Source organism: Acomys minous (assembly GCF_964271855.1).
Source record: "Acomys minous genome assembly, chromosome: 9".
Taxonomy (NCBI): Eukaryota; Metazoa; Chordata; class Mammalia; order Rodentia; family Muridae; genus Acomys; species Acomys minous.
In genome coordinates, this window is record NC_140490.1 from 78,008,460 (window position 1) to 78,034,824 (window position 26,365).

The 26,365-nt window shown below is 42.7% G+C and overlaps 1 protein-coding gene across 18 annotated transcripts; it reads right to left on the reverse strand.

The window, feature by feature from the left end:
- Positions 1-972: 972 nt before the first annotated feature.
- On the reverse strand, positions 973-18,984 carry LOC311606161 (uncharacterized protein). Of its 18 annotated transcripts, none has more exons than XR_014782230.1 (8): positions 18,889-18,984; positions 15,109-15,186; positions 9,203-9,273; positions 7,748-7,812; positions 5,999-6,029; positions 5,343-5,397; positions 4,644-4,739; positions 973-3,624 (listed from the first exon to the last, which is right to left on the reverse strand). XR_014782230.1 is itself a non-coding variant. In XM_084797244.1 (8 exons), the coding sequence occupies exons 3-8, from the start codon at positions 9,184-9,186 to the stop codon at positions 3,357-3,359; spliced, it is 528 nt and encodes a 175-aa protein (XP_084653370.1). In that variant the 5' UTR covers positions 9,187-9,273; positions 15,109-15,186; positions 18,889-18,984; the 3' UTR covers positions 975-3,356. The 18 variants fall into 18 exon arrangements, 11 of the variants coding, with proteins under 11 accessions (XP_084653365.1, XP_084653370.1, XP_084653364.1 ...); XR_014782231.1 differs by lacking the exon at positions 7,748-7,812 and adding an exon at positions 17,908-18,018 and having other exon boundaries at positions 9,174-9,273; positions 18,789-18,956; XM_084797244.1 differs by having other exon boundaries at positions 975-3,624; positions 9,174-9,273.
- Between the last annotated feature and the right edge of the window lie 7,381 nt (positions 18,985-26,365).

Below are 26,365 nucleotides of genomic sequence, written 5' to 3' on the forward strand. Positions count from 1 at the left end.
TACAGAAGTGCAGGCCTCACTTCTGCCTTTTATCTTTATGAGTCCACATTAAAACTTTCTGCTGTTTCTTAAGTCCTGAGTCTTGGGTGCATTTTCTAATTCTTTTCTTTTCAATTTCATTGATTCATGTTTTTTGCTTTCTTTCCTTCTGCTTTTGTTTGGTTTACTTCTAGGCTCTGTAACATGCCATTAACTCTTCCTACACTCATCTTATACTTTCTTAAGGTCATAGAAGTTTTCTGAGACAAAAGCAGTTAGTAGGATATCAATCTTTGTCTTCTTAAAATATAATTATAAAAGTGCTCACGCTTTGCGTTTTCTAGAACATGGTAAGGCACTGACCACATAGCATGAGTATTTCTATACACTGCTGCAATTACCTGCGGAAGCCTCAATATATTTTTGTTTTCTTTGACTTACACTATTTACAAAATGTTTCTATTAGATTTGTTTTAAAAAGTGGTTGCCTTTACTTTTTTGTGTCTACTGTTAATATCTATTTTTATCGCATCAAGAGTGATAAAAAAAAAAAGAGGCCATGAATTTGAAGGAGAGTAAGAATGGGTATGTGCAAGAGTTTGGAGGTGGAAAAGGGAAAAGAGAAATGCTGTTATTAGAACACAATCTCAAAAACAAACAAACAATCAAAAATATCTGAGGATATGGTTGTATTCTATTACCATTTTAGAATAGGTAATTTTTATAATTATCTCTATCTCTTTCCTCCTGGGGATGACAGAATGGTAGATGTTCTGGTCAAATGTCAAAGCATACAAGGAAGGGGAAATGGGACAGAAGTGTTAGAAAGAAGTGTTAACTGAAACATGTCCGTGTCTGTATCATGCACTCCACCACCACAGTCTGGTTCCTTGACAACGTGTAGGATATGCTGTGCTGCCCTTTGCAGATGATTGCCTAATCATGAGAAGAAGAAAAAATAAAAAGGAAAAACTCATTTAACTCTCATTATAGCAACTGGCCACACTTCTGTTACAGTTCTGAGTCACCTCTCTGCCAGGAAAACCCAGCATCTTCTCAGTGGTCATATCCTGTCTCCATTCTCTGCTGTAACATCCAGAGGAGCTAAAAGGGTTAACTTTGGGAAGCTTTATCACATACTCTATGAGGTGTAAAAAAATCAGTTATTTTATTTGCAACACTGGATTTCATTGTCAGAAAAATATATACATCCTTCCTACTACCAAACTTAAGTGACAGAACTTTAAGACTAACTATAGTGATTTTTTAAAAAAATTTAAAGCTTTCTTCATACAAGAGGTAGATTAATAAGAATTTGTCACATTGCTTCAGCTGCATTACAGTGATTGTAAGCACAGTAAAAGCTCACTGAAAACACAATTAGCACTATTGATATCCCCTTGCAACTCCTGTGGTGCTGCTGAATGAATGTGTTCCATACCTTGAGATTGTGAACCACAAATCAAATTTACTGATTTATTTGTAACTGTGAATCTGGGGCCAACCCATCAGATTGTACATGTTGGGGTTGTGCTCCAATTGTCAGCTGGCCTGACATCCCATCTTGAAGCTGAGATTCTGGGGCTGATGGAACAGAACCTGACTTCACACCTTGAAGCCGAGGCTCTGGGGCTGATGGCACAGAACCCGACTTCACACCTTGAAGCTGAGACACTGGGGCTGATGGCACAGAACCCGACTTCACACCTTGAAGCCGAGACTCTGGGGCTGATGGAACAGAACCTGACTTCACACCTTGAAGCTGAGACACTGGGGCTGATGGCACAGAACCCGACTTCACACCTTGAAGCTGAGACTCTGAGGCTGATGGCACAGAACCAGACTTCACACCTTGAAGCCAAGACACTGGGGCTGATGACACAGAACCCAACTTCACACCTTGAAGCCGAGACTCTGGGACTGATTGCACAGAACGAGACTTCACACTTTGAAGCCGAGGCTCTGGGGCTGATGGCACAGAATGCTACTTCACACCTTGAAGCCGAGGCTCTGGGGCTGATGGCTCAGAACATGACTTCATACTTTGAAGCTGAGACACTGGGGCTGATGGAACAGAACTCGACTTCACACCTTGAAGCTGAGACTTTGGGGCTGATGGAACAGAACCCGACTTCACACCTTGAAGCTGAGACTCTGGGGCTGATGGCATGAAATCCTTATGTTGTGATTGTGGAACGGGGGTTAATTCCTCAGGGTGTACATTCTGCTGATAAAGTTCTGGGGCCAAATTGGTAGATACCATCATTGAGGTCAACAGTCTATGTTTTGCCCTTTCTGGGACTAAATCTGTGGGTATGTCCACAGATTTCATACTTGGCAATTTTGGATCCAGGACTGGGTTCTCATATTTTATATCCTGTGAGTCCCAGGGCGAGTTCACTGAATCCATGAGCTTAGGTTGTGGGATTGTGTGTCCTCCCAAATATCCCATTTCTTGAAGTGGCGGTGTAGCTGGCACTACTTTGGATTCTATAACTGGATGCTGCTGGCTCATTCCTATAGGTGCTGCCCCTTTATCTGGTGCCCCTCCGGTTGTTCTCACATCTTCGTGATTTGATGGTGTCATCTCTAGAGTACTCTTCATTTGTGGCCAGGTCCTGGAGGCCAACACTGCAGTCTTCATCACTTTGTGACTTTGCCTTGAGCTCACCTCTGAATAGCCCAATTCTTTGCACCATGGGGTGAATTTCGAAGGGTCCATGTTCTGATGAGGTTGTCCTGGAGTAGATGGCTTTGGGGAAAATCTCACAGATGTGGTCATCCTCGAGTGTGCTTCTGGGCTGAGTCCCATTAAGTCATAACCTGAAGCAATGGCAGTGGTGTGACCTTTATGCTGGCCTTGGCTGAACATGGCATTTTGGGTGCCAGCTCCATGTTAGGTACTCGTGCCTTTTGTGGCTGTACCCATTTTTCTGGAAGATCTATGACCCTCTGTTCTATACTCTGTTCTGACAGGTGCTTTGGATCCTTTTTCAGTGAATGAAGTGATGAAACACCTGAAGATCTGTATGTATTTTCCTCATCGCTCTGAGGAATGGGTATAGGCAACTGAGTCTTGGGTCTCCTTGTTCAGAGACCCCTGGTACCTCTGCCAGATCATTGAGCATGTCCCAGGATTTCTTTACAGGCAGAGGTACTAGGTGTTTCCGCAAAGCAGAAACCTTCCAAGATATATGCCCTTCCAGGTCTCCTCTGACAGAAGGAGAGAGCTGGAGTGGAGACCATACTAGGGGTCCCCGGCTCTCATTCAAAATAGAATTTGGCCCATGTAAGGGAGGAAGAACTGACAAATCCTGAAAAAAAAAAAACAACTGATTTTTCAGGATCTGTCATCTTAAAAGTACTCTGAGGTGTGCCTATGTTCCTGGACATAGAGGGTGTCTTTGGCAGGGAAACAGGTCCACTATTGCTGTGGGATTGCAAAGTTGTTCCTTCAGAAAGGGCAGGGAGATAAGACAGGCTTGAGCTGTTGTTGGAGGATCCAGAGGATGTGCTGTACTCACTATAATGCTTTCCCTTTTTACAGTAGGAGCCAGGTGAGACAGCCTCCTGAGCCACAATTCAGAGACAGAGGAAGAAGACACAATGTGGGACTCATGTAAACTTTGTCCCACAAGTATCACCCTGAAAAACAAGAGAAATGTTTTCATTTTCATAGGAGCCAGTAAAGGAAAATTAGGAAGAAGAAAGGGAATAGTCATTTCAAATCCAAAATATGCTTGGTCTAAGGGAGATGTGATGGGGATAAGGAGTTGCGTTCACAAACATCAATTATGTGCATGAAGAATTCCTCCATCAAGAGCAAGATAGACAAGTCAGTCAGTCAAGTGCATGCCACACAATTAGAAAAGCTGAGGTCCATGCCCATAACCCACATGATAATGAAAGGACAGGGTGCCCTGGTGCTGGGGAAACAGAGACGAGTGCATCCGTAGGCTCACGAACTGGCCAGCCATAGCCAATCAGTGAATCCAAGTGGGAGACTCTATCTCAGTAAGCAAGGTGGATGGCACCAAAGAAGTGACACACTCATTTTACACACACACACACACACACACACACACACACACACACACACACACACCTGTGCTTGCCATTAAGCCAGAAGACCTGAGTTTGATCACTAAGACACACATGTTGGAGAAGAGAACTGATTGCCTTGGCTTGCCCTCTGGCTTCCACATGCATGATATGGGACAGATGTGCACACATGCACACACACACACACACACACACACACACACACACACACACAAGAAAAAATATGTGTACTTTTAATAAACAAACAAACAAAACCTCATTGCTGTGGGAGCTGGATAAATGGCTCATCAGTTAAGAGCAATGATTTCTCTTCCAGAGGACCCAAGTTTGATTCCCAACACACACATGTTGGTTCACAAATTTCTGTAACTCCAGTACCAGGAGATACATACAATCTTCTGGATGCTGTGTGCAGCAGGCATGCCTGTGGTACACAGACATACATGCAGGCAAAACATTCATACACATAAAACATAAATACATCTAAAAATTTCTATTATTCAAACTTTTCTCTTTATCTCTCTTTTTTGATTCTGTTTTCTTCTTCCTTCCTTTATTTTAAATCTTTCTCTACCCTCCACCCAGAAACTCTGTTTCCTGACCTTGCATTTTCTAGTTGTCGTAAGATCTGTTCAAGATGCTTGTATATTGCCCATAGTGCATAATCCTGGGTCCACTTGATATGAAATCCTGTAATACTGGACACAGCAAAGAATGCCAATGGAATTGAAGTGATATTAAAGTACCAGTAAGCTAACCCAGTAGAAATAGTTAATCTAGGAAGGAGATAATTGCTCTTATAGTAAATGAAGTACAAATATTTTACTTATAGCATTTACAATTAAGATGGTACCTTCATTCGGGTTTCTATCACTGTGATTAAACACTGTGACCATAAACAACTAGTGGGGAAACGATATGTTTTATCTTACTATTCTCAGATCATATTCCACTGCTGAGGGAAGCCAGAGTAGAAACTCAGGTCAGGATCCGTGAGGCAGGTGCTGATGCAGAAGCCATGGAGGAACTCTTGTTTACTGGCTTGCTTTCATGGCTTGCTCACCCTGCCTTCTTATACCACCTACAACCACCAGTCCAGGGTGGCACCACCCACAGTAAGCTGGACCTTACCATACCAGTCATCAATTAAGAAAACGCACCCTGTCTTGCCCACTGGGCAATCTGGAAGGGGCAGTCGAGGTGCCCTCTTCAACACAACACTGGCTTATATCAGGTTGGCATGAACCAAGCCAGCACAGGCATTTTGACAGGAGGACAGACTGAAGTCAGACTCTGCTTACCCCGTCACTTTGTCACCACTAATAAAATGTAGCCTGGCTTCTTCCACCTGTGAAGCTGGTAATAGGAGTAAAGAAGATGCTATTTAGCATAGTGCCTGCTGATGTCATTCTAAGAGAACCCCCTTCATTTAACAACCATGAGGGCAAAGGTGAAGTTGTGCTTATCATGGAGCCAATTAGTGGCCCAGCACAGCTATCAAGTCTTTTCAAAGTCCATGCTATGCTCTCTCCATCATGTACTGTAAGCATCCCATTAGAAGCACGGGACTGGGAAGTACATGGCAGTGGGGGACACAGAGATTCTGATACATTTTTCCCTCAAAGATGTCTACCACAAATCTATGCTAGAAGAATACAGGTAACAGACATCCTTCCTCAAACTCTTGGGGATTATCTTCATCCATTCTCCTGACCCACTGAATTTCCTTCCCACACTTTGGGCTTTACATAAAAATACATGGACAGAGAAGCATGAGAAAGGGAGGTAAGGGGGTATATGGGCTGTTCGCATGACTTTGGAAGGTGTTAGAAAGATGGTATACTCTCCAGTCACATCCCCTTTCCCCACTTTCTTCCACATGCTGTTAAAGACTAGAATGTTAAAGCAGATCTGCCATCAGCCTTGAGGTAGCAAAAAGGGGTAGAACTGTTCTGACCTGTGAGCTTCTGGGTCTGTTGCTTCGAAGCCTAGAGAAACACAGAAAGAAACACTAAGTCAGGTTTACATTCTAGGTTGGAGATTTTATTGACAATACATCTCATCTCATCTATGGATATTCTTATGTCCCACATCAAGTATCAACTCAGTTGTCTTCCCTAGCCATATCATTAGTTACCATCTCATTTATTTATTTGTGAATAATTTATTAAATATACTAAGATATCAGCAAGATAATATCTGTGACACCATGTCTGATGACTTGAGTTCCATCTCTGGAGCTCACATAGTAAAAGGAGAGAAGCAATTTCCACATGATGTGCTCTCACCTCCCCATGCATGCCATGGCATCTGTGCATACATGCACACACATACATATAAGTTGTTTTTTAAAACTAAGTTCTATATTATTGTGTGGAGTACTAACTCTAAAGTAAATATGAGCCACGTACTCTAGAGACTTGCATTAACAAGGGAAACAGCCACTTAAACAGTGGTCAGTGGGTTAAGGTGCCTGCTGCCAAGCCTTGGCAGCCTACATTGAATTCCTAGGACCTTCAAGGCAGATGGAAAGAACTGACCCTTGCAGGTTGTCCTCTACTTCTACCTGCCCCATGACATGCACACATGTGTGTACACACACACACACACACACACACACACACACACACACACGCACGCGCACACACACACATCACACACACACATCATACACAAACACTTTCAGCACACTAGGAGTGCTCTGTGCTTCTTCCCACTTGCCTTTTTTCTTTCTTCATAGTTAAACAATTTTGATTTTCATCATAAATACTTTTCTTTTATCACTTAGCACATGTGTTATTTTGTGATTTTGAATTTTAAATAATAATCATTTAGTATACATTCCTTCATTCAGTGAAAGTAATGTTTTCAGTGTTATATAATGTTTCTGTTTTTTACTATGTTTTAATTTATCCTTAGCCAATAGACATCATGTGTTATGCTTGAAATAGTGCTTAAATTGCTCAATTTGGGGCTGTTTAAAGAAGAGATAAGACAAAACCTTAAGAGAAAACCTAGGTTTTCTTAATGAATCTTTCGATCCATAAACATGACTCCTCTCTGTTTTATCTTCCTTTTAATACACTAATAGGCTTTTGCATAAATATCTTACACATCTCTTGTGTTATTTATATCTATGCTTGGTCATTTAATATTTCTTTATCTTTATGTTGGGTTGGGGATTGAACCCCACGCTCTTGCACACACTAGGTAAAGCGCTTTACCCTATGTGCTGCTATTTTGGGTGGCATCTTCACAGAAGCTTGGTTCTTTAATTGATTGTCGATGGTGTCAAGAAATACAACTGACTTTTCCCTATGCTGTTGTCACTCAAGTTTGCTTAGCTCATATGTTAATTCCAAGATAAAAATTCTACACCCAAATGTTATCTCCAGATAAAGTTTCATTTTTCCTTTCCAGCCTTAGGACTCTCATTCCCCCATGTTCTTCTGTCCTGGCTAGGGCCCCTAGTACAGAGAACGAAAGACTCTCCTGCCTCTGTCTCCCAAGTGCTGGGATAAAAGGAATGCACTACCATGCTCAGCCTAAAGCTTCTAAAGTGAATTAAGAGAGAGACATGCTGTCTCAACTCTCCCTTTCCCTCCAGTCATTTCCTCCTATGGCCCAGAGGCTAAGCATTTATACAAACCTACAGGGGTCCAGCATGTGGAGAAGTGAGGTCCAGGATAGAGTGGCTATTACCTACCTTTGTCTTGGGTGCCACCTGCTTCTGGCTCTGGCTCCAAGAAAACAACTCCCAAATTCCACTAACTAACAAAACGAAAATTATAAAGCTGAAACTGGCAGGCAGTGGGATACCCAGCTCCCAAACTAGTACCATTTCTCAAGCCTATTCCTCTCTCAACTGGAGAGATTCTGTCTCCAGGCTGAGATTCCATGACATCACAACTGGCACACAGTCTTTCCTGTGGTTGCCCTCTGTACTGAGATGTCTGATAGCCAAAGATCAGGGAAGAATCCATCCAGGAATCTTCTGGGGCCTAGCTACACAAACTGTTATTAAGGGAGGAGTGATGAGGCAAAGTTTCAAAGGGCATCCAAAATGGCTTGTTCTGACTCCCATTTTCTTTGGAGCCGGCCACTGTCCTAAGTTTGGACTGAGTACACTGCCATAAATTTCACACTGCAGCTTAGCACACAGAGTCATGTAGAATCGGAGAGAGTTAGGACAGCTGAGGTGGGAACCCACATAGACTTCGAGGCGCTTGGTTTTGTAAGACCACGGGTCTCCATGTTCTCTAGTTTCTGTCGCCCTGAGACACATCACTGTGAGTAGTGGCCTTCGAGGAGCACCCTCTCTTAGGACCTACTGTCTCACTGCCGCGTTTATATTTTTTATTTTGGAATAACCAAAAGCTGAAACAATAGTACAGAAAATCCCATTGACCTTTGTTCAAGAATCCTTAACATGGGTATTTTGCCTGCACCTGCGTGCACCACATGCATGCCTGAGAGCCAAAGAGGGCATCAGATCCCCTGGAACTGGAGTTGCAGACAGTTGTAAGCCACTAGGGGGCGCTAGGACAAGGCTCAAGTCCTCTGCAAGAGCAGCCAGTGCTCTTAACCACTGAGACATCTCCCCAGCCCCATTATATAACTCTAGCATACTTGTAAAAACCACGAGACTAACATGGGAGATGGAGGTGGGAGGATCCAGAATTCAAAGTCATCCTTGGCTCCACTGCAAAGCCAAAGCCAGTTTGAGCTAACAAATCCTATGTTTAAAAAAAAAATCAGTGCCTTTATATTAAGTAAAATCCAGCTGTTATTTGGATTTTGTATTTCTCCACAAATGTTCAGTATCTAATCCATAGTACCATGCTGGTGAACATCAAGCCCAGAGTCCTCTGAGTCCTAGGATTTATAACTTCAAAAAGAAAAGAAATTAAGAAATTAAGAAAAAGAAAAGAAAAAATAGGCCCTAAATTTGAGTGTGTGTGGTGTTCTCTTTATGTTTAGACTGAGATTATGTGTTTGGGGTGGATGGGGATGGGGAACACACAGCAGTGGTACCCGTCCTTCGCATTCCAGCATACCAAGACTGATAGGCTATCAATTTGTGACCCCAGTGCCAAGTACTTTTTAGGCCAGTGCGTGATGCATTTCTCTACCTGGCGTTACCATTTCCCTTTGTTCATACTTTGTTCCTGGAAGCGGTCTGTAGATCTCCTGTTGGGGGTACAGGGGCTAGCGTGACTGAGTCCCCATGTCCTGGAGGAACAATATAACACACATATTACTTGAAGTTCCTGTGCACAAAACATTAGCCTTCCTTTCTCCTCATTCTTTGTTCGATTATATTTACTGCTTTGAATGTGTGCATATTTCTCTTGTGCTTTGTATTACGGCTCATTATTGTCATTATTCATCTTAGTGCTCCATTTTTTTTTCCAGTTTTTTTCTGTGGTAAGTTCTTCTGCCTGCTTGATTTGGATATATGCCATCACTTTGTAGTTTGGGGACCCTATAAAACAGAGCTCATTTTTGGAGTCAGTCACCAGCTGAAAAGAGACCAGTTCTTCCCTCTCCCATGAGGGGAGTGTTTTATAACTAGTTTCTATATGCCACACTAGATTTAATCCATGTTGACAAACCCTGCCTTGAGTTTAAGTGGGACATTGGGCATTTAGCTGTGTGTGTTGAGACCATATGTGAAATCAGGTTGGTACTTTCATCCCCTACCAGGTTCAAACTCCCTTCTTTGACCTTACACACTCTGTAGAATATTCAAGATCCATGCTAGCTGGCCTAAGTTGTGAAAATAACAATGGATCATGAGTTCCATTTTTAATATATTAGGTTTCAAACATGTTCAGTATCCAACTGTCTCCTACCCTAAGTCCTCTTGGTTTTGATCCAGCAAATGGATATCAGAGAGATCACTTCCTTTATCTTCTTCAGTCCTGGAGTCTTCAGGGTCAGCTCCCTGTCGTCATTGTGTCATCATCACTGCCTACGCTCTTGATGTTTTCATCCCCTCAGATGATTGGTTTCTCCAGAGAGTGCTAGTATTGAGAAGCACGCTGTAGCCCGTTTGTCTCTGAGGAATTTTTTAACAGGGAGAAAATCTTGCTGGATAGCCTCCAATTCAATCTCCTACCACATCCTTCCATGTGAAGGGATCAGAGGTGCATGCCTCCACACCTTATTCCATTCTAACAAATTTCTGAACTTCTTTAGCTCTTTTATGTAGGGGACGGGCTATAAGGACAATGTTCTTCCATCTTGTTAGAGCCTAGGTTCCTATTTCTCCAGCAGTCTGCCATTTACCAGAAACCTGCTGGCCCTGTCGTAGTTTGGCAGGTAGACACCTGTTGTGGTTTATTGTGGGAGCTGGTCATTTTTAGACCCCCGAGCTACTTTCTTTTTTTTTTTGTTTTTTTTTTTTGTTTTTTTTTCTTTTTTTTAAATACATTTTTATTAATTTATACATATTACATCTCAGTTGTTAGCCCATCCCATGTATCCTCCCACTCCTCCCTTCCTCCCACTTCCCCCCTACTCCCCTCCCCTCCCCTAAGTCTGTGTCTGAGGGGGACCTCCTCCCCCTGAATATGCTCATACGGTATCAAGTCTCTCCTTGGTGACCTATTATCTTTCCTCTGAGTGCCACCAGGCAACTCCGTCCAAGGGACATGTTCAAATATGGGGCACCAGAGTTTGTGTGAAAGTTAGATCTCCTTCTCCACTCAACAGTGGAGAATGTCCATCGGCTAGTCCGGGTAGGGGTTCAAGGTTTTTACTGCCTATTTTTTCCTTGGCTGTTGCCACAGTTTGCGGAGGGCCCCAGGGCCCAGACTCGCCTGTAGTTTTCCAGGACCCACTGGGTCCTTCCATTTCCTCTTTCTCCCAGGCTTCTCACACCTAAAGTTTCAATAGGATGTCCTCCCCTCTTACCCACTATTCTGGTAGGTACAGTTTTTCATGGGGACGTACACCTTGGACTAGTGTCTCGATATAAGTGAGTATATACCATTTAGCTCTTTTTGCTTCTGTGTGAACTCACTCATTATGACAATTTCTAGTTCAATCCATTTGTCCACAAATTTTGGAAATTCCTTGTTTTTAATAGCTGAGTAATATTCCATAGTGTAAATGTACCACAGTTTCTTTATCCATTCTTCTGTTGAGGGACACGTAGGTTTTTTCCAAGTTCTGGCTATTATGAATAAGGCAGCTATGAACATGGTTGAGCATATGTCCCTGTTGTGATTCCAAGGAGTGGAATAGCTGGGTCTTGAGGAAGCCCTATTCCCATTTTTCTGAGAAAGCACCAGATAGCTTTCCAAAGTGGTTGTACTAGTTTGCATTCCCACCAGCAATGCAGGAGTGTTCCTCTTTCTCCACACCCTCGCCAGCATGAGGTGTCAGTTGAGTTATTGATCTTAGCCATTCTGATGGGTGTAAGATGGAATCTCAGTGTCGTTTTGATTTGCATTTCTCTGATGACTAAGGCTATAAACTAGCTTTTCCAGTAAGACTACTGGTAAGATCAGATTAAAGCAGCTGCCTGTGAGCAGCAGTTCCGGGAACTTTTTCCTGACTAACCAGATTTTCACAACTTCTTTTTCTCTCTGGAATTTCTCTCTTCTGCAATTATAGCAGCTGTAAAGGTAGACACCTTCTGGAACATTCCAGAGTTAGGTATTCATAGCAACCCTTGCTTACACAAATACCCATGCCTCTGTGCCTATGAAAACTTCGTGAAATTTTTCAATAAACGGAGTTTGATCAGAATCCAGACTTGCCCCCTTCTTCGTGTCTTGTGTTCTGTCCCTATACAGGAAAATTCTTCTCCCGAGCATTAGTCGAACCCCGGCGGGTCGGGACATTTTTGAATCTCCTGACAAAGACTTAACTCTCTATTATTCACTCTGTATAACCTCTGTAAGTTTTTAAACAGTTCCAAGTTTTATTTGTCTAATTTTTCCTTTGTTGTCCTAGATTCTCGACCTCCCTTTGTAATATTCCAAGATAGTCCTAACCACTAAAAGTTCCTGTAACTCCATGGGGGAGGTCCTGGGGCATCTCTTTGTTGGCTATTTCTCTGCCACTAGGGGGAGCCAGATCTCAACAGTGAGAGCCTTGGTTGTAGACACCTGAAGACTGGATGGGGATGAATTCGGGTGCCTTTGATATATCAAAACTTATGAGAACTTAAGTCTAAGGCTGTTCAGACACCTTCCTAGTGTTTGTTGGGTCCAACCACCAAAGGGTACCCAGCACTGCCAGACTTCCTTATACTCTTTCTTGCAAACACCAGGGGAGGGTGTAACCAAAGCCCTCTGCTCGCTGGTCTCTGAGTGGATGTGGCACTCATTCTAGTCCCAAGGAGGCTGTCTAACTGGCATTGTCTTTCTCTCACGAATACTATCTGGAACACAGCTTCTCTCTTGCCTGGAATACATGAAGCCCCCAATTTCCTTTTTTCCGGGTACTGAGTTTTATTACTGACTTTTTGGAGGTTAGGTTTCAAAACAAGACATTTAGTTTTATTGCTGAAATCAAAAGACACCACTAAAAGTGAAAACAGTCCAGCCCAGACCTTTTTTTTTTTTTTGGACAGGGTTTCTCTGTGTAGCTTTGGCTGTCCTGGACTCACTTTTCTGACCCTGCTGGCCTAAAACTCGGAGATCTGCTTGCCTCTGTTTCCCCAAGTGCTGGGTTACAGGAATGTAATATTGTACCCCGCTTCCATTACCCATCCTTAAAAGAGATGTCACAAGTACTTCATGGCTTGCTAACCTCTATGCTATTGGCCAGAGACCACATTAGTTTCTAGGCCTTTTAGCTGTAGAACCACTCTCATAATGCCTGTAAAGGAGTTTCTATGTAGACGCATCTTAAGCTTTAGTGTGCACCTGGAAGTGCAATGATTGTTGCCTGGAAACCTTTCCTCAGATTGTACTGTGTTTCAAATAGCTGACAACAAACTGCCTGGCACTGGACTCCCCATGTCCGATCCATGCTCATGAAGTAGATCTGCACCAGCATTTCATTCTTATCTCTTCACCTGGTTCACTTCCTGTGTGACACCTGCTGGGACCCCCTCAATGTACCTGTGTGTGCATGCATGCAGACCAGAGGATATTTCCAAGAAAGATACACCCATGGAGAAAAAAGCCGTTAACTCTACACCCCTTCCTGACTTTGCAAAAATACTTTCTGTGACAGTCTAGGTTTTGGAGCCTCCTATCACGCTCCCACCTGCAACATGGCCAATGCCCTTCAAAAGAGCTTGGAGTTGGCAATGCGGAGGTCCAGCATGTGGTTCTGTGGGATCTTCCCCAGCAGCACGTGGGCTCCATTGCTCACTGTATTCAAAACCCATTTGGTACTTAGCCTACCCTGGAACTACACATCAGGAGTTAGTGGCTGCGAGAGCACCAGGGTAAAGGAGCCATACTATAAAACAGAAAACATGATAGGAAACCAGACACCAAAAAGCAGACCATCTGATGACAACCCTTTCAACTTTATTCTATTCCCGTGAGGGCTGAAGCCTATGCCATAAATCCTCTGTAATTAAGCTCACGGCATCAGCATATCAACAGACCAACCAGTGGAACAAAATAGAAAATCCAGAATGTACCCAAAAGTGGTGGTGCACGCCTTTATTCCCAGCACTCAGGAGGCAGGCAAATCTCTGAGTTCAAGGCTAGTTGGTCTATGGAGTGAGTTCCAGGAAAGTCAAAGCTATGCAGAGATACCTTGTCATGAAAAACAAAACAAAACAAAACAAAGCAAAACAAAACAAAACAAAACAAAAGAAGAGGGGCCTAGAGAGATGGCTCAGAGGTTAGGAGCACTGTCTTCTCTTCCAGAGGTCTTGAGTTCAATTCCTAGCAACCATATGGTGGCTCACAACCATTGATAATGAGATCTGGTGCCCTCTTCTGGCATGCCGGTGTACATGCAGGCAGAACAGTGTATAAATAATTAGTAAATGGATCTTTAAAAAGAAACTGCAAGTTTAAGGTGTTCAAGAATGACGATAGAGGGATGAAGATGCAGCTGCAGGAGTAGAAATTACAGGGAAGATTGAAAAGTAGGCTCTGCAGAAGATCTAGAAATTGAGTCAAATATCCTGCAACAAGGTGTCGTGTAGCCTGGTAGGTTTCTGGTTAGACTTCCCCTCCTTATAAGAACATGTTCAGCAAGCATGTGGAATTCCTCTCCATGCAGATGAGCATTCCCAGCACCTCCACCCCAGTCAATGATGTGCATTCACCCTGTGAACCCCTACCCACTCCCCAAGGTTTGTTTGTTTATTTTGGGTTTTTGAGACAATGTTTAGCCCTGGCTGTCCTGGAACTCACACTGTAGACTTGGCTGGCCTCAAACTCACAGAGATTTGCTTGCCTCTGCCACAGGAGTGCTAAGATTAAAGATTTGTGCCACCACTGCTTGGCCTCCCCTTGGTTTAAACAGTCCTTATTCACCCCTCAATAAAGAGAGCTATTTCACTGAAAAAAAGACCTCAGAGAAGGCACCACCAACAACAACTAGCCCATCTGCCCCAGCTAAGCTTCGTTCTCTCCAGCCCAGTCCAGCTCAGCCCAGTGCACAACAGTACCTGGATACCCTGAGGGGAGAGACTGAACAGGGGTGCCAAAGGACTGAAATGCCATGTTTAAGGAATGTGCTGTTTACCTAACTCAACCTTTTTGTGGTGATTTTCTTGCTGCTTTAATCCTTTCTCCAACCATTCCCAGTTTACCTCCAAATAAATCCCCACTTATCTCCAACTTGACCCTTCTCAGATCTATTTGCTGGAATGCAAAACAACTGTCAAGATCATAAGCCAACAAAAGACCAAACAGTCTAAGAACACACTTGCTGGTCAGACCTGCTTACACAGACATCTGTCCCAGGTGCCCCGTCTGCCAGTTAGGATTTGTGTTGTCCCTTAGCCCCATCTTTTCCAGTTTATCTCCCAAGCCTCTCTCTCAGCTTAACCCACACACACACTCTGATGTAGATGCAGACTATCTAAGGACACACTGAGTATCTGTGTCATGTACAGGCCAGAGGAACAATACTTACTGACTCCATGGTCAATCCGATTGTTGCCAGGTATTTAGGCACAAATCTCTTCTCACAGAAGTGCTTTATAATACAGCTCTAGGAAGACAAAAATGCACATATTTAGCAATATATACTGGAGAGATGTGGGAAATGAACAATTTCTTCATCAGAGTTTCATTGGTCAACTCAATGAAAAGTAAAGTGTTTTCAAATGCATGTAAATGGATGCTTGAAACTCTAGCCCTTGAGAAGGAGAAACAGAAGCATCAAGAGATCAAGGCCAGCCTCAGCCACATGAGACCCTATCCCAGAAATAAAACAACTCTCCAAAAGACAAAAGGAAAACAAACCTCTGATGTACCTAAAACAAGTATAAAAAGTGAGGATTGGTTTGTTTTGAGAGAGACTTGCTCCTAACTGTCTTTGAATTCACTATGGAGATCAGGCTGGCCTCAGACTCACAGAGAGTGGCATGCCTCTGCCTCCCTAGTACTGGGATTAAAGGTGTGTACCACCAACCAGGTCATGGGTGAAAATTTTAAAGAAAAAATTTCACTTGTTACCTTCATACTAAATGTGGATGTATTTTCAATTTTATTGTCAGTCCCTGAGCTCTTGTCTTCCAGAGACCTGTCCCAGCCTTACACATTCACACCACTAAAACCTCCACATCTAGCCTTGCCTCCAGCCCAGGACCAGATCTACATGTCTAAGCATCTGCCAGATGGACTGTACTCCAATATCCGCCATCATCTCATTCAACATGTCCCAAATGAGCTAATATGACTGTCCGGCTGACATCTGGCTCTGTGCATCTCACCATCATTTTCCCAGGGCAGTGACAAAGAACCAAAATATTAAAGCCATATTTCATTCAGGGCCTAACTCTTCAAGTCTACATTATCATTATCTTTAGTACCAATATCCAAAAACCCAGATGGATGAATAAGATGTATTACATCCATAGAAAGGAATATATTTCTACAATATGAAAAATATGCTGATACATGCCACAATGAGATGAAATAACCAGAATTGGTTAAGTCCCTAGAGGCAGGAAGTGGATAATGGTTTGGGGAAATAGGGCGAGCCTGGTAATTGCCATGTTTTTGTTGTTGTTGTTGTTGTTGTTGTTGTTGTTGTTTTGTTTTGCTTTGGGGGATGATGAAAATGTCCCATAACTGATAACAATAATGGTTTCATAGCTCTGTGCATGACCTGGAAATCAGTGAATTGTATGTTTTAAATAAGTAAACTCCACATGAGCGGTCTTGTTTTTAAATTTCTACTTTCTCTTTAGTTATGTGTATATGTGTATGTCTATGGATATATGCACATGTGTGTGCAGGTGCCGACAGAATACAGAAGAGCATATCAAATCCCCTGGAGCTGAGACACAGACAGCTGTGAGCTGCACAATCTGGTGTTGGTGTAAGGCTGAATGCCGGTCTTCTGCAAGAGTCGCAAGTGCTTTTAATTGCTGAGCTATCTCTTCGGCCCTTATTAAGCCTTTTTCAACTTGAGAGGTTTTTAGTCTTTGGAGGAAGAAAGAGATTATTTCCAGTATTTCTTTTCTTTTAGTCCATCTCCCATTGACTGTGTATATGTATGTGTGTGTGTGTGTGCCCTGTATCAGCTGATAACTTTTGGAAATTTGTTCTCTCTTTCTACCATAAGCTCTGGGGACTGAACTCAGGTCACCCATGCTTACACAATAAGGACTTTTACACCAGCTCATCCCTAACCCCTTCCTATATGGGAAGCTTTAGATTTCTCAATGACCCTTGTTTATATTCAATTCAACTACTTGCAGTGACAGTCACTGTATTGCAAAGCCCCATGCCAGTCTTCAAGGTCTCCTAGGATCTGAAATTACCTAATATGCTCATTCATCATTTTCCTCATGTCTCTTTCTACATAATATGTTAACTTTGATAGCATAATTTTAAAAATAGTAAATAAAAGTGGTTAGTTTTATTTAAAATATTAAGCAAATTTCAAAACTGTCTTACATTTATCATCATAGAAAGCCAAAAATTACATAGAAAAGAAATTTCAGTTAAGCATGTGGGTGTCATTCTTCAGTGGCCACCCATCTTTCTTTCTGAGATAAAATCTCTCTCGGGACCTGGGGTTTGCTGATTAATCGGCTACTTGGTCAGTGAGCCCCAAGGATCCTCCTGTCACAGCTTGCCCATCATTGGGATTAAAAGCCTGTGCCACCAGGCTCAGCTTTTTAAAAAAATAGTGTTTTATTAATTTATTCATATTACATCTAAATTGTTAGCCCATCCCTTGTATCCTCCCATTCCTCCCTCCTTCCTGCTTCCCCCCTACTCCCCTCCCCATGTCTGTGACTGAGGGGGCCCTCCCCCCTATATGCTCTTAAGGTATCAAGTCTCTTCTTGGTAACTTGCTATCCTGCCTCTGAGTGCCACCATGCCTCCCTATCCAGGGGATGTGGTCAGAGATGGGGCACCAGAGTTTGTGTGGAAGTCAGATCTCCTTCTCCACTCAATGGTGGAGAATGTCTGGTCCATTGGCTAGTCTGGGTCAGGGTTCCAAGTTTACTGCCTATATTTTCCTTGGCTGGTGCCATAGTTTGAGGAGGACCCCAGGACCCAGATCCGCCTGTCATAAAGTTCCTTTTGTAGGTTTCCAGGACCCTCGGGATCCTTCTATTTCCTCATTCTCTCAGGCTTCTCTCACCGAAAGTCTCAATAGGATGTCCTCTCCTCTGACCCACTTTCCTGGTAAGTAAAGTTTTTCATGGTGCCTGCCCTTTGGGCTAGTGTCTTGATATAAATGAGTATATACCATTTAACTCTTTTTACTTCTGGGTGAACTCAGGCTCAGCTTTTTGCAGGGGTTCTGGGAATAGAGCTGTTTTCTATAGCACCAGCTGAGCTATATTTCCATGTCTCTTTGCTGTTTAAAACAGAGTTGGAACATAGTCAACAAATGTTAATTTTCATCAAAAGCTCTGTTAACACATACACTAAGGTACATAAAAGTACAGGACCATGCTACATATTAAAACACTAATAAATATTTACTGAGATCTGCTAAGTGCATGGCACTGGTTAGCAGGCCTTCTGCACTTGGAAGAATAGAAGTCCGCGCTTCCAATCCCTTCCCTGTCAATGTTACCTGAACTTGGAGATTCTTAACCAACAGCTTCCACTTGTTAAAAGAAGAAAACAAGAAAGAATAGGCATCTAAATTCATCTAGGAAAAGCCTCAAGTCACTGCTTCCTTTCCCTTCCCATCTGAGGGGAAGTTTAATAGTTAACATGCAGCAGAAAGAACACATGGAAAGGTACTATTTAAAAAAAAAAAAAAGACAAGAAAAATAGGCTTCTCTAAGAAAATGGACATGACATTAACAGAAATTTAAAACAAAAACAACATAGGATCCAGGGCAGCCAGTACAAGTCCCCTTACAACCCACCAGGTTACTATGCTCTAGTGATGGAAATACAGACTTCCAGGCTATACCCAGCAACATTTTTCTGAATCTAACACTCCATGGGCATCCCCTTAAACAGTGCAGCTAGGAGGCAACACTCTCCTCCCCTGCAGGTTCTGGATCCCTGTCAGGGGAAGCAGATTTGGTATCCAAGCTAACCATCCTTCATTGGGACCCAAGCTTCCTTACTACTTTCAAAATACAATCAAAGGTCAGAGGCCTCCATCACCCTCACTCTGCCAGGGCTGCTGATTCCAGTGTCCTTATGCACCTAGCCAGCCTGTCCCTCAGATCTGCAAGCCCAATAGCAGAACCACAGCGCTCCTCACCACTCTGGCTCTGCGGCTCGCCCTGCCCACCGCTGCCTGGCCAGGGACTGATGTGGGCAGTTGAGAAGCCTTGGGCTGTTGGGAAACCATTGGCAGTTGGGATTCCTCAAGTGGAATCTGGAGATGACAATGCACACTGATGTCATTACAGGGGCCAGGAGGACTGAGTCTTAGGGTCCTGATGGTCAGGTGTAACCTGGGTGCCTGCAGGAGTTTGGGGTGTTTTTGACAGGCCCCAGCGTTGGTCTGCACTTAGTGTACTAAGTGTACTAGAGTCTCTGTTCTAGCGAGTTTCTGAATCTGAGTATAAGGACCAGTCATGCCAAAACTGTAAGCAAACCACGGCCTTTGATGGAATCTTTCCCGGTGGGTGCCTCTGCTGCCCCACATCAATACAGTGACCACTCAGTTTCTGCAGAGGGCTGATCCCAGGATTAGAGTACATTCTGCAGATGTTCCAGACACATAAAGATGATGTCCAGCCAAATGCTTTAATTCTGGCAGAGGCAAGCAGTTCTCAGAGTTCAAGGCCAGGTGGGGATATATTGTGCAGTCCTGTTTCAAATCAATATATAAAAACTGTATAATCTTTACGTAACATATGCACACCCTCTGCCTATCTTAAAGTCACCTCTCTGTTACTTACACTGTCTTAGGGTATCTATTGCTGTGAAGAAACACCATGACCAAAGCAACCAGAGGAAAGAGTTTAACTTGGCTTATGCTTCCATATCACTGTTCACCATCAAAAGAAATTAGGACAGGAACTCAAGCAAAACAGGAACCTGGAGGCAGGAGCTGATGCAGAAGCCATGAAAAGTGCTACTTAGTGGCTTCCTCATGGCTTGCTCAGCCTACTTTCATAGAGAACACAGGGGCAGCCCCACCCACTATGGGCTGAGCCCTCCCCTATCAATCACTAATTGAGAAAATGCCTTACAGGCTTGCTTACAATCTGATCTTATGGAGGCCTTTATTCCTCCTCAAGACAGGGTCTCCCTGTGTAGCTGTGCCTGTCCTGGACTCACTTTGTAGATCAGGCTGGCCTTGAACTTACAGTGATCTGCCTGCCTCTGCCTCCCAAGGGTTGGGATTAAAGGCATGTGTTATGATGCCTGGCTTTTTTTGTTTGTTTGTTTGTTTTGTTTTAAGATTTCTGCCTCAGATGACTTTAGTGAGTATCAAGTTAACATAAAACTAGCTATCAGATTTTGCTGTTATCTTCATTTTCTTAATTGTAGGGGGAGATTGGTCTAGATTAGAGATTAAACATTCAAGTGTCTTGAAACTAAAAGGGGGATCAGGAGAAGGGAGGCAGAGATCTTTATGGAGGAGGAGGAAGAGGTGATGACTTACAAGTGATAAGTAGAATGCGCATTGTCTTGGGAAAGGAAAGAAAGCAGGTAGCAAGGGGTGGGGCCACAGGGGGGAACAGTGGGACAGCAACCATGGAGTATAAAGTTTGATTTTATGTGTGTTTGGAAACATTCTGGTGAGACCAATTATTTTTGTTAACCTAAAAATTTATTATTTTTTAATGAAAATAAAAGTCAAATGCCCTCCATAGGATTCTCTTGAAACAGCACCCCTGGTACAAAGGTCACAGGATGCTCCCCTTGCTTTTTTGGTTCAAGTTTCAAACTCATGGCATTTGCATCTTGAGCCTGTATATCCCCAAACAAACCCACAGTTTTCAAGTCTTGAATCCTTGAACCTGGAGTCAACTTCATAGATTTTATATCTATGGCCTGGGAAGTTCTTGGGAATACCACTTTAGATTTTTTTTTCCTCTCTAGACATTGTCCTGGGGTTAAGGTCACAGATTCCCAATCTTCTAACTTTTGCCTTGAAGGTAGAAACTCAGGTTTTATGTCTTCTGACCTGGAGCATGGAGGCAGCTCCTCAAGTTTCCTATCACGTGCTTGCATCCCTAGTTTTGACAGCGTAGGCTGGACATGTCCCAGCTTTGACCTTGACCTTAACTGCATGGATTTCACAGCTCCCAAATGTGGCCCTGATGTTATCTCCACAGCTGTCAGCTCTTCATGCTTTGAGACCTTCTCCACAGCTTTTATATATCCCAAATGCTGTCCTTGGATCAATTCAGAAGATCCTATACCTTGGGCCTGTGGTCTCTTCTGATCAACTCAGAATGATCTGTGTGTTCTAAGTATATTCCAGAAGTCAATCTCATTGATTCTGCATTTGCTATCTGTGTCCTTGATTCCCTGTAACATGTTTTATACCTTGAAACTGAGACTCTTGTACTATCAACTCTGGCTTCATCCCTTGCCTCTCTGGCTATGTGGTCAACTCAAAAAAATTTATACATTCTAATGGTGGCCCTGCATTTAGCTCTGAAGTTTTCACATGAGGTTGAGTTCTTGGTACATCTTGGTACACTCCCAGGATTGTTCTAGTCTCTGACACAATGTCAAGAGCCATTGATTTGTGGAAGTTCAGTAGGCATGAGATCTCTGGAAAGGATCAGGAATTTTGCAAGGTCTGTGCCGTGATGCACCCCAAAAGTGCTTCCAACCTCTGACAAACCCATCAATTGTACACTGCTGCATGTCTCTAAAATCTGGCATTAAAGCCAGGCATCATGGCACATGCCTTTAGTCCCAACATTCAGGGAAGCAGAGGCAGGTAGATCTCTGTGAGTCTAAGGCCAGCCTAGTCTACAAAGCGAGTCCAGGATAGCCAAGGCTACATTCAAGGCCAGTCTGGTCTACAAAGTTAGTCCAAGAAATGCAAAGTTACAGAGAGAAATCCTGTCTCAAAAAAACCAAAAAGGAAAACTTTCTGGAGTTGGTGTGAAATGTCACCTTCTGGGTATTGAGCAGCTCAGATTGAGCAAACTTCCTACAGGAACTTCTTAAGTATTTACTATTGTTCAGGTGACTTAATGCCCAACTCTGGAATTCCTGATTTGATTCAAATCATTTTAAAGGCCCAGATGTTTTATTAGGGGATGACTTTGAAGCCGACTTGTGCCCTCAGATAAGACTTCATTCCAGATGGCACCATGACTCCTGGTATTCACAGTAAATATAGACAAGTTAGTTTAAACTTCCCATGAATCCAAGATATAATGGGGCTACCTAGAAATGTCTAAATTAGACATGAACCTTAATGTCTAAATATACAAACTTTTCTCTTATAGTTCCTTATACCTTGTCAATTTGTGGCATCATATACAGTCATTTTAAATTTACTCTGTGTCTTAGAATGAAAGACAGATAAACTTGTCATGAATTCATTATGAACTAATATAGCTGGAAAATGTTTAGCTGTGTCAGTCCTTTGAAAATCATATATCCTTGTAAGTTTTAGACGCTGTTAACCTTTAGGCCTCGTCAATCTTCGTCACTCTGAACTTACTATGAACTTATGTAATGGATACATAGATAAGAAATGTTTACTTTTAAAACATGTATTTTAATTTCTTAAGTTCTTTATATATTTTGGATATTAGACCTTTGTCAGATGAAGAGTCGGTGAAGATCTTTTCCCAGTCTGTAGGCTGTCGCTTTGTTCTCTTGACAGTGTCGCCTGCCTTACAGAAGCTTCTCAGCCTCATGAGGTCCCATTTATTAATTGTTGATGTTAAGGCCTGGGCTGTTGGTGTTCTGTTCAGGAAGTTGTCTCCTGTGCCTATGAGTTCCAGACTCTTCCCCACTTTTTCCTCTAATTGGGTTAATGTCTGTGGTTTTAGGTTGAGGTCTTTAATCCACTTGGACTTGAGTTTTGTGCATGGTGACAAATATGGGTCTAATTTCATTTTTCTACATGTAGACATCCAGTTAGACCAGCACCATTTGTTGAAGATTCTGTCGTTTTTTCATTGAATGGATTTGGCTTCTTTGTCGAAAATCAGGTGAGCAAATGTGTGTGGATTCATCTCTGGGTCTTCAGTTCGATTCCATTGATCCACTAGCCTATTGCTGTGCCAGTACCATGCTGTTTTAATTACTGTTGCTCTATAGTACAACTTGAGATCAGGTATGGAGATTCCTCCAGCAGATCTTTTATTGTATAGGATTGATTTTGCTATTCTGGGCTTTTTGTTTCTCCATATGAAGTTGAGAATTGTTCTTTCAATATCTTCAAAATATTTAGTAGGTATTCTGATAGGGATTGCATTGAATCTGTAAATTGCTTTTGGTAAGATGGCCATTTTTACTATGTTGATTCTTCCAATCCACGAACAAGGTAGATCCCGCCATCTTCTGATGTCATTTTCAATCTCTTTCTTCAGAGGTTTAAAGTTTTTTTCAAATAAATCCTTCACTTGCTTGGTTAGGGTTATTCCTAGATATTTTATATTGCTTGTGGCTATCGTGAAGGGAGTAATAACCCAATAGAGAAATGGGGTGCAGAGCTAAACAGAGAATTCTCAACAGAGGAATATCAAATGGCTGAGAAACACTTAAAGAAATGCTCGACCTCCTTAGTCATCAGAGAAATGCAAATCAAAACGACACTGAGACTCCATCTTACACCCATCAGAATGGCTAAGATCAATAACTCAACTGACACCTCATGCTGGCGAGGGTGTGGAGAAAGAGGAACACTCCTGCATTGCTGGTGGGAATGCAAACTAGTACAACCACTTTGGAAAGCTATCTGGTGCTTTCTCAGAAAAATGGGAATAGGGCTTCCTCAAGACCCAGCTATTCCACTCCTTGGAATCACAACAGGGACATATGCTCAACCATGTTCATAGCTGCCTTATTCATAATAGCCAGAACTTGGAAACAACCTACGTGTCCCTCTATAGAAGAATGGATAAAGAAACTGTGGTACATTTACACTATGGAATACTACTCAGCTATTAAAAACAAGGAATTTCCAAAATTTGTGGACAAATGGATTGAACTAGAAATTGTCATAATGAGTGAGTTCACACAGAAGCAAAAAGAGCTAAATGGTATATACTCACTTATATCGAGACACTAGTCCAAGGTGTACGTTCCCATGAAAAACTGTACCTATCAGAATAGTGGGTAAGAGGGGAGGACATCCTATTGAAACTTTAGGTGTGAGAAGCCTGGGAGAAAGAGGAAATGGAAGGATCCAGTGGGTCCTGGAAAACTACAGGCGAGTCTGGGCCCTGGGGCCCTCCACAAACTGTGGCAACAGCCAAGGAAAAAATAGGCAGTAAAAACCTTGAACCCCTACCCGGACTAGCCGATGGACATTCTCCACTGTTGAGTGGAGAAGGAGATCTAACTTTCACACAAACTCTGGTGCCCCATATTTGAACAAGTCCCTTGGACGGAGATGCCTGGTGGCACTCAGAGGAAAGATAAGAGGTCACCAAGGAGAGACTTGATACCGTATGAGCTTATTCAGGGGGAGGAGGTCCCCCTCAGACACAGACTTAGGGGAGGGGAGGGGAGTAGGGGGGAAGTGGGAAGAAGGGAGGAATGGGAGGATACATGGGATGGGCTAACAACTGAGATGTAATATGTATAAATTAATAAAATTGTATTAAAAAAAACAAAACATTAAAGCACTCTAACAAAAAAAAATAAAATAGCCAATCAATTTCTTTAATTATTAAAAAAAAAAAAAAGAAAAAAGAAAATGCCAGCCAACCACATGTCCTTGTTCTGAATGCAATCTTAACTTGATTTCTTTTAGGTGGTTTTTGAATTGCTTTGAGTTTCTAATTAAATTGTACCAAGTGTAATAAAAATAAATAAATAAAACATGTATTTTAGAATTCATCTTTTTTTAAATTAATTGCCCCTTTTTGGACTGTAAGGTAATTAATTCCCTTTTCTCAGAAATATAAATACAGTTACCAACAATAATCGGTGTTGAAATTAGGAAGTTTAACTTCATCCAGTTGAAGTTAAGATACCTAACTTTATCCATGTTTTCTCTTGAATGTATGTGTATATGGGTGGGTCATTTTTCTATCTTTCTCTTGTTCCTTATCTCCCTGTAGATTTGCAAATAGGTTATCAGACTCAGGGCTTTACCATTAGCCTTCTAGGGCTGTCAGGCCCAAGTTTACACTAGCTTACTGGAGATCACTGCAAAGAGACCAATCTAGGTATCAAAGAGCCTCCTTTTAAGACCCCTGTGAGGTTTCTGGCTAGAAGCTGCTTTTACAGCCTCAGCTGTAGAAAAAATTGTAGTCAGTTTAAGTTTTCCTCCTTGGCCACAGTACAGCCAGTCTCTAGAGAAGGAACCCTGGGTTTCTTTCCCTCTTTCTTCTTTCAATCCTGAGCAGTTGCCTGAGCCATCAGATAGGCAACCTGCTAGCATTCTGCTTCAGTCTGCCTACCTGTGATGTCACTGCTTACCTGCCATGGGGGCATGGCCCTACCCAGGGCCATATAAAAGAATAAACTCTCCTCATGGTCTCTTCTTACTTTTCCTCTCTCTTTTTCCTCTCTACTACTTTTCCTCTCTCTACTTCTTCTCTGTTCTTACTCTTCCTCTCTCTCTCTCTGTCTCTGTTTCTTTCTGGGGTAACCCTTTCTCCCTTTCCTTCTCCCCCCATGTTCATCTACTAAACCCCTCTACAACATAGTATTTGTTGCCTGGCATCTTATTACCTTACTATCTAATTATTAAATATAACATTGGTGCCCATGACTCAGTTACTAAACTGGAGGTCCATTCTATTGTCTTCACAATGGAAGCCCATCTCCCTTTACTGTCCATAACAAATTTCTGAGTACTCTCTTATTTCCTGGCTGTCTCATACTAACCTAGCCACTTACCCCAGGCCACTTGTGGAGAAGTCTTTCTGACCAGCTTTCAAGACTACCACTGAGGTAAACAGATACTCTCTTGGTTTGCCCCCGCCCCCCAAAAGCCCTAAACTTGGCCCCTAGAGCAGTCAGGCACTAGGCTTCCTGTCCTTCCTGCCTGCACATGGGGAAGGTCTTAGATCTAAGCCCAGCCAGGTTAAAAAAAATGCTGCAGCACTGCTACATTGCATGGTTCATTTGAGGCTGGTGGGAAAAGAGATTGTACCCCATAGGGTGGGCTTGGGGCAACCAGATGGTGCCTGCTACCACCAATCTCCACTTCATGAACAACTTGTGCAACCGTGCTGTTCCAGAGTGACCCCAAACCATTTCTGGGGTGCTTGAGAACTGTCTGTTCTCTTCCATTAAAGAAATTATTACACATGGTCTGTCCACGTGACCGCTAGCTTCCTGCCACAGCCCTAGCCCCTCCCCCTTCTCACCACAGATATGCCAGAGATTCACTGAAGATGCTCATGCACAGCCCCTGAGCACAGCCTGGCAAAGGTGCACTATGGAAGGCTAGGGGCAGGGTCAATCACCTGCACACAGTGACTGGCTCCAAGCCTCTGGACCTCAGACAGGGCAGCTTTGCTTTCTCTAAGACTATATTTTCCAACTCTTTAATAAAGATTGTTTATTGGGTATATGATTGTTTCTGGGGTGTGATGTTTAGATTATTTAAAACTTAAACTGTAAATTTC

What these genes read in the sequence shown, in the direction of transcription:
- LOC311606161 (XM_084797237.1), bottom strand. An exon ending in ACAGACCCAGAAGCTCACAG is followed by an intron (nt 5,398 to 5,998) that starts GTCAGAACAGTT and finishes TCCTATTACCAG; the next exon opens with CTTCACAGGTGGAAGAAGCC. An exon ending in CGACAACTAGAAAATGCAAG is followed by an intron (nt 3,625 to 4,643) that starts GTCAGGAAACAG and finishes CTTGTTTTTCAG; the next exon opens with GGTGATACTTGTGGGACAAA.